Genomic DNA, 14057 nt, shown 5'->3' on the forward strand with positions numbered 1-14057 from the left:
ATTTTCTCATTACCTCATCAAAACTGAATACATTATAATTTACAAACATGTTGGAGGCACTGTTCCATCTAGGTAGACCTAATAGAAAACGAAGACTATTATTATAACCAATAACTAGTTTTCTTTTCATACATTCACTAAAGTTTGCCCACAGAGGAGCACAATACATAGTGTAGCAATACGATTTGAATAAACTAATTTTGATATTCAATTAACAATTCTTAAATTTACGTAGAAGCAAGTTTGTTCGAGTACACAAACGCCGGTAATGTCTCATCATATCTTCATTATCCAACCGATTGGATTTCAAAATATGACCCAAATACGTATACCTGTTGACGTACGTAAGAGCACTGCCGTTAACATGTACATGAGGAGGAGATGGTAATTTGAAAGAATTTGGCTGAAAGATCATGCACACTGATTTTTTTGTATTATATATGATATCATTCTCAAATGCGCATTGTGCGCATATTTTTAATAATTTCCTTAAACCGGTGATAGACTTATCAATGACATATCATCAGCAAAACTAAAATTGTTAAAAACAATACATTTGGTTGCAGACGTAAGCCCACGTAACACTGACCCAACTTACGATTTAACTCGTCTATATATATTAAATAACAAAGGGGAAAGAATATTCCTGCCTCACCCCACTGGTTACATGGAAAGCGTTGGATATTACACTTACTAATCGCACATAATACAACTGTTTTCTATACCAGTTAACTAAAATATGAACTATGTAGACAGGTATTTTAATATCAATCAACTTTTTAAAGAGTGTCCAATGACTGACCCTATCAAATGCCTTACTAGCGTCTAAAAGGCATGCAAACACTGGGCTGCCATGTTCTACGTAATAGCTGAGAGTTTCCTAAAAGGCATATAGACATAAATATGTTGAATACTACTTTTTGAAACCAAACTGATTATCAGGGATTGTGACTTCACATCTTTGCAGTATGATGCATTCAAATATTTTTGAAATAATAGTCGTAAGAGCTATAGGACTGTAGTTATTATTGTCCTCCAGGTTTCCAATTTTACTTTTTAGTGGCGGTATAATTGTAACTTTTGTGAAATTATCTGATACAAAGTTATGCACAAACATACAATCAAATAAAAAATATGACCCTAGACATTTACCACTTTTTTGTCTTGTTATTGCACTTTGGATATCAGATAATGTGATTACCTTAATACAAGTAGAAGGGGTATTCAATGCTGAGAGCACAAGCTTCTTACTCGATTCATTTTTAACACTATGGAGTAAGTCTTCAAAATGATTTTTCCACATGTTGTATATATTATTCTGACCATGGTTCCCATAATACAGATTTCTAGTTTATTGGAAGATATCGTAGTATTTTGTTTAACTTGCTTCCAGAATTCACGTTGGTTGACATTTTCAAATTTTTGTGCTAACGAGTCTGCTCTGTGTTTTACTTCCTCCTCCTTACATGATTTAAGAGCGTACTTAAACGTAGAATGTAGCTTCTAACATCTCTTGGACTCACTCTTATCACAAATGGAAATCATGTGACCGATCACAGAAGGTAGAGTGCATAGCAGAGGACAACGCACGGCAAAAGGAGATATGGCAATTCAAGAATCAGTATGGTTTATCTTTTTGGCTTGTTTCTATCTATCCAGTTGTGTGGACAACGACAGGTGTGTCTTTTATTTTTTTATTGTTTAGAAAAAGGATAGTCGAAACATCTGATCATTATTAAATTCAAAATTACTACTTTATGTTCTTCTTGTAAGCCATTTCTAATATTAGCCAGTTATGAAATGCTTTCACTTTTCGTATGAAATGGTTTCAGTTTAACGGATAGCTTTACTGGAGCACAAACATAGACAAACACGCATGCGCACTTTGGCAAATGCAATAAAGTCTCTTTCCTATATTTTTAAAAAAATCTAACATATCTTGATTTGTTTCAAAAGACATCTCTGCAAAAAACTGAATTTCTGATGAAACAAACCATGAAAATGATGCTACTAAAGTATTAAATCAACAGAGGGGTTAAACTAGTTGAACCATAGGCCATGTGAGGCCAGACAAAAATATGTTTTCGGCTGCGGTTTTGGTTCAAATTAGAGTAGGCATGTCGTTTTATGAGAAGATGTGTGTACATATCCTTCGTCATACTTTAGACTTGCAACAATCTGAACTTTAAACGTTATCACGCAATTAGACTGGCCAAATAACTGGATGGTGTGCGTAGAGAGTGTGACAATCATATATCTCTCTCTCTCTCGCCTGCTAAATTCTTTAATTTTAAAAAAAGGTTATTGTTTACTCTCTGTCCATAGTTATATCTGAACTAATGTGTAATAAAAAAATTGTGGTAGATCAGATATTTTCATAGGTAATTTTGGAGGTCGGATATGACCCCTATTCCCAGTTCCAAAAAAGAATTATTCCAAATTTTGACTGAAAAGTTCCAGTTCAAACAAAGACAGCGCATTACTTAAGTTACATTCCTCCAATGAAGTTGAAATGTACAGAGAGATAAACAAGATTGAGAAATCGAAACAACCAAACGACATTTTAGTAGTGGGGCATACTATTATCTTCCAAAAAGAAACAGTGAGCATGAATCGAATAATGCTTCGTAGCAAATGTCATTGAGTCCAGAAAATGTCTTTAATATGATGTAGAATGTTAGTACAAGTGTACATTTAGAGATTCATACAAGCAACATGGCGGCCAGTATAACTGGTGGAGGAACAACCTGCGAAAAGCCCAGTAAAAACCACTGATTCAAGGAAGATACTGGCAAGCTTTCCCACATACCCGATGAGCCGAGCCCGAGACTCGAACCCACGAGGACAGAGGTGGGACGGAAGTGATCGGTAAGGGCCAACTGGTGCCCCCAATATAATTATTAATTATTATATTAAATGCAATATGCATATTTGAGTAATATGTTTTACCGCCTAACACTAACACACGAATTTCATAATTTCCTAGTTGGTAATAAGTACTCAAGTGTTTGGTTCAAGAAGTGTCATTTCCATGAAATAGTTGTCTCTCAGTAACCCCACTGTACACCTGTCTAATGGCATTGGTGTGAATTGTTATATTCAAATGGCATTGGTGTGAATTGTGTTATATTCATATGGCATTGGTGTGAATTGTGTTATAGTCAAATGTCATTGGTGTGAATTGTGTTATATTCAAATGGCATTGGTGTGAATTGTGTTAAATTCAAATGGCATTGGTGTGAATTGTGTTAAAGTAAAATGGCATTGGTGTGAATTGTGTTATAGTCAAATGGCATTGGTGTGAATTGTGTTATATTCAAATGGCATTGGTGTGAATTGTGTTATAGTCAAATGGCATTGGTGTGAATTGTGTTAAAGTCAAATGGCATTGGTGTGAATTGTGTTAAGGTCAAATGACATTGGTTTGAATTGTGTTACAGTCAAATGGCATTGGTGTGAATTGTGTTATAGTAAAATGGCATTGGTGTGAATTGTGTTAAAGTGAAATGGCATTGGTGTGAATTGTGTTATAGTCGTAATCATAAAGTGCTGGTTATGGCCAATACAGATCTTGGTACATTTTTTTGGAGCTACTGTAAAGGCTGTTCAAGTCTGGCTAGAATCTATTTTATCTGCAACACCGTGTGCAGAAAAACAACTCATGTTAGGAATGCTAATCATCCGTCCGATATTGTAACATAACTTTAAGAACGGTATTTGAAAAATAATCCACAACAAATAATTGCGAATCCATTATAAGAAAAAATCAGTGACGCCGTTTCCAAAGTCAGTCTCGTGTTTTGTTCTGCTGAATAGTCACCCTTTGCCAAGTTCGCAACAATAAATCCAGACATTAAAGTTTTCTCTTTTTCTTCAGTAATGAATTTATTGATTTGCAAATAAGGAAAAGTACACTGTTTTACTTTTCCTTTTATAGAGCATTCTCAATTTAAATGATAAGGGACTAACCCGCAACGTATGAATCGCAACCTTGACCTTGTAAACAGTGTCAAGCTGATTTTTCTTATCTTCTGATTATAGTGAAAGATTTTCAAAGGCATGTGCATAGACAGACTATATGCGTTCAAACACTTACCACACTGGTGTACCCAGTTTAGCTTATGTTATCTGTAACCCTTAAGTTTGAGGGAAAACAAAAATATGCAAACTTTCTGAACAGTAATGAGCAGAACATGTTGTCAGTGAATACGAACGAATTTACAATTTATATTGTGGGAATTTATAGCCGAGATGAAACTGACATGATGACAAGCTGAAAATAAAATGTAGCTACCAGAAATGTATGTTGCTCTTCTATTCCAATGATTGTTTGAGCATCTATACAGGACGTGAATGAAACTGCGCGCTACTACTTTGTCACGCGACTTTAACTTGATTTACCCTGCCTTGTTACTGGTTAGACCCGATATCCAAATATGACGTAGGAATGTATGGAATAGTAAATGTTGCAATATTAATGACCATACCTTGTATACTGTTATATGTTACACGAGTGCGCACCCCTATGCATTTCCTACCCAGCTAGTTCGCCCTATTTTTGTCTCCTAATGTACAGCTTATGCCAGCTGTCATCAAGAATTCTTCAAGTTTCTAAACAGCTCAACGCACTTCGTGCAATTTATGCAATTTATGACATATTGGAGGAAGCAAGATGCCGTTAACATTCGGATTTTCTTGGATTTCACATTTGACAGAAAGGTATGTTTAGAACAAAAATTCCCAAATATATTCAACATTTGGACCATTATCTTTATTTGTTCTATCGTACTTACTGAACATAGCCCATTATAATTATCTATATCTTCGTATTGTATCGTATGCTTGTATTTAGCGATGACTTCTATACCATAGCAGTGGTTGTTCTGATCTTATCTTGTGGTCAATGGTGAAATCCAAGGCTATCCGAATTCTAACGGCAATGGTAACTGCTTAGTATGCTCCCTGCGTTGCCCTCCGTTATACGAAGTCATGTGAATGCCGACGTCATTGTGTCACGTCATCAAAACGAATGGCCTCATATGGAGAGATTTAGTCAACCTAACCGCGGCACAGTTATTCCTTTAATATTCTTTTTATTAGTGACACAATGTAAACTTTACTAATACTTTCATTTTAGCTGTAGTAGTCGTTGTTTTGTGTTCAAGCTTAACCACTGATTCGGTCATATAATTATTTTTACAAATATTTTTACTAGTGGACGAAGATGAATGAAAAGGGTGCACGCAATTATATTTTGTTAATATTGCATATTTTACACAGCGTCATATCAGAGATTCCTTCTCCAATCGATTCCTTGATAAATTCGTTGTAATTGATATGAAGTGATGTACGACAACCTAATATATAGGAAAAGGTTAAGACGAAAGTAACACACTTCACTTTTCGTCTTAATAATTCATGACCGATTTGGTGGTTAAGCTTGAACACTGTGTCACTAACAAAAAGTTGGCTAGGAAGAAGAGCTAGCCTCCCATAGCAATAAAAACACGTGGGTTTGGGGCAAGTAGAATATCTCAAAAACGGCTCGGATGACAACCATTTTTAATTACATCAGCTTGTTTAGTACACACTGTTTTGCAGAACTGTCATCTAGGAAATGGGCTTGTGTTTGCACTGTGAGCATCACATTGTGTCAAAAATGACCTTCGGATATGAAAAATGCAGGTATAAATTTGAGGTTGGGATGCATAAATTTCTTCTCCTATGAACTGACATTGACTTCTCTGGTCAAGTGGATAATATTCTTATGCTATGTTTTAATATAGGTATCAAAAAAAGGAAATTATTTATCTCACTTGTGTATTTGAATTTTTATGAATTTTTATACTAGGTCGCTGATTACGGCATCACATTTGTACATACAATCTGGCCCCTGCCCCCCCCCCCCCATAGTGGAGGACAACGCAGGGAGCATACGAAGCAGGGAACCAGACTACAGCAATTGTATCTACCTTAAAAAATCCCTCTCTCTCTCCCGATAAATACTGATCTATCCCTATCAAGGTTTGCAAGTACAACGCCAACAACAGTTTTGCCATTGGAAGCTTGTCATAGAAGAGGCAATGACTGCTACTGGCCAAAAAATATGTCTCTTACGTACACCCTTAGGAATCGGATTCAGCCACCAGTGTTCGAGCACGAAATAAAGATGGAATTCGGCAGAGGGGAGCCATTCATTCGTATTATGGAGAGAGCAGCAGATAGAAACCGAAACTTTGAGTAAGCCAAAGTATATATTCAAAATCAATTAGTACTCACACTCATACGCACACATGCACAAGGAATAATAATAATAATAACTGTAGTTTGAATGTCTACTCATTTTAAAAGTTTAAGTATATGCTTATATTTGACTAAAATCTATCATGCAGAAGGAGTAATCATTGTCTCAGTTATATTAAAAGCATGATTGTTTAATATTTTTTTGAAGGTTTGTATGCAAGTACACGGTGTATGGCCACTTTATCCACGACATGATGGGCCTGGCTGGAGAATATGATAATGTTACCTCCACTTACTGGTCATTACTTGTTAATAATCAATCGGCGAGCACAGGTAACCATCTCTATCTCTCTCTCTCTCTCGTTTGAATTGCTTACACTTTTGTATGATATGTCTTCAGTTTAACGAATAACTTTACTGGATCACACACACACACACACACACACACTTTAAAGCATGCAACCAAAAATTTATTTCCTCCACTTTTAATTTGTTTATCTAGTCTTCCTTGATCTGTTTAAAAAGACTTCTTGGAAAAACTGATTTTCTATACTGAAAAAAGTATGAAAACGATGCTCCTGAAGTACTAAGTCAATGGAGGGGTTAGAATAGTTACAATGCAACTAACCATGTATTTTATTTCACAAATATTCCTTCTCTTGATAGCCATAACTTCTATTAGCATCAATCATTGTCTATGAGAACATATCTTCGGGACTGTTGATGACAACCGTGTTACACTTCCGGTAATCGTGATACCTCAGAAAACTATCAACTTCCATCTTTGAACAACTATAAAATGTTCTTCATTTTACCCATTAAGTACCCAACCCATCACTCATGTGCGTACGTGCGCGCGCGCGCGTGTGTGTGTGAGTGGTATGTGTGTAACGGGGAGGAAACGGTAAATTAGCCACAGTAAGAATGACATCACTGTTCTGTAAATGAGCTCACTGAATAACCATTATGGAGATAGATACTTTACTTGTTACAGGCCAATGATTTTGAAGTTCCAGTTTAGGACAGGTTTAAGCGATTTCGGACATAAAATTGACATTATGTGAATTTGTCAAATCTTTTCTGTACATAATACAGTTTATGTTATTCATTTATCATGAACATTAAAAGAGATGTATAGACAAAACAAAATTTGTGATTTGTTTCAAGTGGGCGGAAAGAACGATTTTGATTGGGCGTAGGAATATGTCCAGGCTGTCAAGCCGAGACGTTTGTTCCTACGCGGTATCAAACGAGTTCTTTTCCCCGACTCGGAACAAAGCACATATGTGATTTTATATTTATTACATATCACCTATTTATTCATACATTCTTTTAATTTTTATGTATACTTAAAAATGAATTGATTATTTGGTGTTATATGAAATATATTATTTAACTCTCAGAAATATCCGCTTGTACATAACCGGGCCTATGAATAGATATATATATTGTGCAGTTGCGTCATCGGTCTGTCTGCATTGCAGATATGCCAATTTACTCTTTAGCTTTTAATTTTTTTAAATAGTGTATGGGACATATGAATGGATTTAAAATGCTGTCATAGGCAGGTAGATTTTTTTCCCCCATACTTCTCAAATGGAACATATGTTTTGGATCAGTAAGTGATGCTTTTTCTGACACATGCTTACTAAATGCACACACTGTACTTGTTAAACCAAAAGGTGATAATTTAAACATATATTTTTAAGAAAACGAAGATATGGGTCTTTTTCTGGGCTAGAATTTTAATATTTGTTTGGATATTTTTGACAAGAAAATTCTCAACAATATGGCGCTGTTTTATTCTCTTTATTTTCTGCTTGAGCAGTCGCCAGAATTTAAAAATTAAACAACATGCACTCCCCTGCATGCAGCCTAGTGATGAGTTTTAGCAATATTGTAACAAGATGTAATTCTTATAAATTTGCATCACAGTCAACAGAGCAGCTGCTTTCCGCGATACAGCTACCTTTATGTTGCAAATGTTTGTCATTTTTATCACCAGATTTACTAAACAAATTCGATTCCTCAGTAATAATCATAGAAAAATTGAAAGTTCCATCCTTTAAAATTGCTCCTTAAAAATAATTTTAAAAACCTCTGAAGCTGAGATGGATTTTGGGTAAGTTTGGAATTTTAGACGATTTATATCGTGGAATTTCTCTTCTCTGTGCCATCATTGTTGTATCTTCACCAATATCAACGGGTGTACGTTTCAGCAATGTTTGTGCTTCGACTTCTTAAACCTTTTTGTTTAAAGAGGTTGCCCCCAGAATCCAGCACTTTCTGGCAATTGGCAAACTCATTTGAAATTCAAATGCTGTAGCCGCAGTTACTGTTCCTTAAGTATATGATTATCTTGATACAGCTACCTGAGTCTTTCTTATTTTGTGTGGATTTTTCTAATGTTGCAAAGTACGTTCTCTCTCTCTCTCTCTCTCTCTTGTTTGGTGTCAGTTTCCACACCAGCTTCATATGATAACTCTTTGTTAAACATTCTGTCCAAAACTGAAGTAACTCTAATTTCTCAGCGGTAGATACCGTGTAATGCCCATAAAATCTTATTTGCTACTTACGGTACTCTCGTAAGTTTATTATGACTACTTTCAAATGAACCAAACAGCTTGTTTAGTTCGTACATAGACAAATTTATTAAATGTAAAGCTCGGGCATCTGCGACATGAGAGTGCATTGCTTGCTGACAGTCAAAACTAGTTCATAACAGACAAGGGCGCCCGCATAATTTTTTCCTGGGCGGAGGGAGCAAACATGTAGTGGTCAACCATTACATTTTACGGCCCACCCATTTATAAAGGTGAAATCCGAGGAGGGGTGGGGGTGGGGGTGCTCATGATAATAGACTTGAATAGCTTTAGACGCTTTAGACACGTGTAGTGCAATATGAAGCAGTGCAGTACGGGAAAATATTTCACGATTCTAGCAAAGAAAAGTTAATTAAGAAAAAATAAGCAGATAACAATAAACGGGTATGTAATAAAATGTTTTGAATGCAGCATACAACAACGGTATGACGTAAAACTTTTGTATGCGATTACGTTACTACCATGATATCATATTGCTAATAGGATGGTTTACTGTTGATCTATTTATCCATCTATATATGTATATATCTATCTATCTGTCTGTCTGTGTCTGTCTGTCTGTCAATCTATCTATCTATATGTCTGTCTGTCTATCAATCTATCTGATCATTTATATCTTAGATGCAAATTTAACTAAGATAGAAATGAATACTTGTACTGTTTTTATTTGTACGTTCCAACCGATTTGTCTGAGACATTTTCTCGTGGCAAAAACACTCATGAAAACAACGTACATTAAGGCGGTGCATGTTTTTTTGTTTTGTTTTTTTTTGTTTTGTATTCCTTGTCTCAAATAGGATGACGGTCATAAAGAAACATTACATTGCTGAGATTATTTTTATTTTATATTTTAGGTGTGACTTCTCTCTATCCTAAGGATGGGGACGCCATCATATTAAATTTTACACAAGTTTTCAACAAGGATCTTGCACCTGGGCCCATCCCATCTTCGACACACCAATCACCTCTCATTGGGTGATCTGCAGTCTATGGCCTATTTCAATGTCTGATTCAAAATGTGTACCAAATGTCCATTCTTTTTCAAAACTCGTTAAATTGCAGCATCATAGCTTGCCTGCTGCTGTCTTTGTTCCTTCAATGCTGGATTTATATGAATATTAAAATACATTTTGGAAATAGATATTCTTCACTTTGTATTTGATTTTTCCATGAACATTAAACATTAGTGTCTAATTAAATAATGGCAATTACGAATACTTTTCGAGACAGACAATACAACCCAACAATATGCAAATGACCCCATTTTCAGCCATAGTCAAGGTACTTTCATTGTGCCATACGTTTGTATTTCGCACGGTTTTGACTGAACAGATGAGGGACATGATTTGATGTTGGGATTCTAGTGATAGACAGCTTTCAGGTTAAACAAATCTATATTAAGCTGGTTCATCCATTCTTCCGATCCTCGTTTCGATTTTTATTTATTTAAAAAAACCACACTTTTGTGCAGTCTCCGCAACCGAGTTGAATCGAATAAAATTCGAAAATAAGGGGAGTAGTACAGAAAAGGTAATTTTGCAGCCAAATACGTTAGACCTTATTTTATTCCTATAACTCAATTGAACGCTCAAATTATCATAAAAATAGAGGAATTACATAAAGAGATTTTTTTTATTTAAAACAAAACTGTTAAAAATGAAACAACTTTTACACGTACAACCTGTTAAACATATTTTAACAAAACATGTTAAGGTTGACCACGACGACGAGTGAATTAACATATACAGCTCAGAGAATGGTTTGTAATTATTGCAAAATCATCTTAATTGATCATTAAGGACGGCAACAGCTGGATGTGGAATATTTTATTTGCATTTAACAGATAGAAATGTGCAGGAGATAGAAAAATCGACTTTAGGATTGACTTTTTTTTCCAACACAACAAATGGTATATAAGAGTTTAAATCAAAGTATCAGATGTTGTGTCCTATACATTTTAGTTCAAAACATGACAAATATTAGACAATCTGTTTCTACTGGGGACGACACTGTTAAAATGTAGGAAAATTAGCTTGGTAACCAAAAGTATGACTGATGGAAACATCGTCACCATAAGATTTCATCAAATTATTTCAGACTCAAAGTTAGACTGAACTCTGTTGATGGTGGTGATGGTATAACTGTGTTACCTTGTAAAGTGATGATGAAAACCGATAGCATTGTTTGTTATAGCTGCAATATGATTAAAGTCACGGATGCCACATAAACTAAGAAAAAATACTGCCACAAATACTGACGAGGTAAAAAATTTGATACTTGCAGTTACCTCGTCAGAAGATAGACCACTAAGTAAAAGAAGGGAACGTGGGTAAGAACTGTGTACACAAGAAGACCACACATTGTGTCATTCATGTAATCTCAACATCACATGATTTGAAAGGCACAGAAAGAAATGTTTGACAATCACTGTTGTGGCTTCAAGACTTTTTGAAATATTAAAAGCTTTTAAAAACCTTTCTCCATTTCTGATTATTTTTGTTTCCGGATTTGCATATTTGATTAAATCTTGAAAGACAATCCGGTTAATGCTAGAATAGTCAAAATGGCATGGTCAGACATTTTGTTAGTGCACTGCCATTGATACCGGAAGATGATAATAATGCCTTTTCCGACAGTCCGAAAAAATGGTTGGCAATATTTTCATGCTTTCTTTCACTTTGTCTACGACGACCACCACAACTGTCACTAATACCTGCACTTATCCATCCGTCACAACCTGTTAAACATTTTTTTTACTAAATTTGCTATGGATAGAGAAAGTGTTGCTGATATTATACGAATGGCGTATACACCTGTGGCATTTACAACACCATTCTCTTCAAACAGCTATGTCCACCTTTCACGTAATGGTAAATTTTCTTCAACTTTTGAATGTATGTTTCAATATTGTCTCTAGAATCATTTTCTTTCAGTCTTTTGTCGCTGTTCTGGCAATTTGGACTGTTTAATTTCATCTATTTCTGTACTTATGTATTACCTTATGACAAATATCTGTTTGTCACACATTTCAACGTCTAATTTCACGTGAGCCTATTTAAACTGACAATTCTAAAGCATTTATATAACCTCTTAATTCGCTCTCTGCGCATGGATTCAATAATCTGTGGCCGAGTTGTGTAAGGCGCCCACATTTACCGATCACTGCCATCTCATCTCATCTCTGTCCACGTGCGTTAGAGTCTCTAACTCGACCAATGTGGGTATGTGAGACAGCTTGCCTGCACAGAGGCTCTTATCGTTGCTTACAATTGACCTGTCATACATTTACTATATAATTACTATTTAGTAGTTATTATATAGTACATGTATGACAGGTCAGTTGTAAGCAACGATACTAGCCCCTGTGCTTGCCAGTAGCATTTAATACTCTTTTTGCACTTACTTTTTAATCTGTAGTTTTATAACGGAAATAGGTCTGCTTGAAATCATCATCGTTCCGAATTGATTCCTAAAATCAATATTTCCTTTTATAACCTCACTCTCTAATTCATTTGTTCTGTCAAAATGTTGTCCTTTTCTATTTCCGATGAAATATATATTGCTCGTGTAAACGTAACTGTGGGGTCTAGAGGCAGTGTGCGTCGTTTCTTCTAAGGGCTGAAATATATTATCTTCAAAGACAGGATTCGAGTTCGTTATTCTTGTGGTGCTTTTTTAATTTCGGTATGATAGTAATCGTATATTTCCTTCTCACGTCAACATAAGGATCTGAGAAAGTCATTTCCGTTTTTATTTGAAGCTACATAATTAAGTGTTGACATTCTATTCAGTGTGTGATGATTGATGCCTACTTAATGATAAATCAATCTTATTTTTAATCAGGTTTAGTTAAATATTGATATTTGCAACCGTTTTAAATTATATTGAAAATGCGGTTGTATTGTCAGCCGAAACTGCAAACATGGGAGTTCATAAACGTTCTGCTAATAGGTTGGAATGTTTTTGGAAAAAGAAAATATATTTATTGTAACTATTTTCTACATGTATACATATATACATACATACAAATATACACACATACACATACATACACAAATATACATACATGTACACATATACATACATATTCATATTTATCACATGGTAGGTATAATTTTCCTAAAGTAAGTGCAGTTTCTTAATTTTGATATCACCACACGCTAAAATATCACTTTATGTGATTCTGATTGGTCCAAATAAGCCCACGAACTTATTGTGCAGTATTCTCTTTACTGATCGCAGCGATTGTGGGAAAACTTTTTTCCCCCGCCTTCTAGAATTTTTTGTTTTCAGTGAACGTTTTTGGCCGCCATGTTTCAACTCAATTCGCGAATGGGAATTGGATAAAAATGGTCTCGTCTGTTTCAATATGGCTAATTTACCTACACAGGGGTCTGTTATGTCATGTATAGCATATCATAACATGAAAAATGGCTAAAACCACAAGACAAAAACAATAACAAGTAAAACTATGGAATCCACCCTATATACAAGCGTAGTTTAAATGTTAACTTACAGAAACAAATAAACTCACCCTTGTTAACAGTAGAACGTGGACATAAACCGGTCTCCAAACTGACAGAAGTTTATCCAGCCACTGTATATTTACGAAGTAAATATGTAATGCAATTCCGCCTCAAAATAAAATTTGTTTACATATTCTGTAGTCTGCTGCTCCATGTAAAATACTGTAAATATCCGGTCACAAATACATACAGGTAAATATGGGAATCTCTGCATCCAGGAAACCTTCTTTGTAATGAATATCACAACAATGTAATGTTTAGTTGCGAAAGTGACGTGCTAGGTTACGTAAACATGGACCCTCTACCTGATTCTAACCGGTACGTCATCAAACAATGCGATACCACGAGCATTGGAAATTCTGTGTTGAAAAATGATGTTGTCTGTGTAAAATGTTCCTTTTGTTCGGAAAGACGCTTGTTCTTTGACTTAAAGATTGTAAGATCAGTATAATCTACTTTTAAACTCTAATATTAGTTCAACTTGGTTTGGAACTATTTTTTAAGGACAACAAATGAAACGTGCAACGTCTGTCAGAATGAACGAAATTATTTGTTCTTCTTTCCATCAAAAAATATATTCCACTGAAATAAAAGCTGTGATAAAAATAATCTCAGATGGGTAATGATTTAATAACAAATTTATTCAACTCGTTTTATAAATTCAATATTAAATCATTACCCATTT

At 35.0% G+C, this 14057-nt stretch overlaps 1 protein-coding gene across 2 annotated transcripts; it reads left to right on the forward strand.

Moving 5' to 3' along the window:
• The first annotated feature begins 1524 nt into the window (after window positions 1-1524).
• On the forward strand, window positions 1525-9985 carry LOC149776432 (cobalamin binding intrinsic factor-like). Of its 2 annotated transcripts, XM_089942389.1 has the most exons (4): window positions 1529-1677; window positions 6025-6240; window positions 6452-6576; window positions 9701-9985. In XM_089942389.1, exons 1-4 carry the CDS (start codon window positions 1604-1606, stop codon window positions 9823-9825), a joined length of 540 nt encoding a protein of 179 aa, XP_089798515.1. In that variant the 5' UTR covers window positions 1529-1603; the 3' UTR covers window positions 9826-9985. The 2 variants fall into 2 exon arrangements, with proteins under 2 accessions (XP_089798516.1, XP_089798515.1); XM_089942390.1 differs by lacking the exon at window positions 6025-6240 and having other exon boundaries at window positions 1525-1677.
• The last annotated feature ends 4072 nt before the right edge of the window (window positions 9986-14057 follow it).

The sequence above is a fragment of the Sinohyriopsis cumingii genome, chromosome 18, assembly GCF_028554795.1.
Source record: "Sinohyriopsis cumingii isolate HCF-2022 chromosome 18, ASM2855479v2, whole genome shotgun sequence".
Lineage (NCBI taxonomy): Eukaryota > Metazoa > Mollusca > Bivalvia > Unionida > Unionidae > Sinohyriopsis > Sinohyriopsis cumingii.

What these genes read in the sequence shown, in the direction of transcription:
- LOC149776432 (XM_089942389.1), top strand. Translation starts at nt 1,604, where the DNA reads ATGGCAATTCAAGAATCAGTATGGTTTATCTTTTTGGCTTGTTTCTAT. An exon ending in AGTTGTGTGGACAACGACAG is followed by an intron (nt 1,678 to 6,024) that starts GTGTGTCTTTTA and finishes ATCCCTATCAAG; the next exon opens with GTTTGCAAGTACAACGCCAA. An exon ending in GATAGAAACCGAAACTTTGA is followed by an intron (nt 6,241 to 6,451) that starts GTAAGCCAAAGT and finishes ATTTTTTTGAAG; the next exon opens with GTTTGTATGCAAGTACACGG.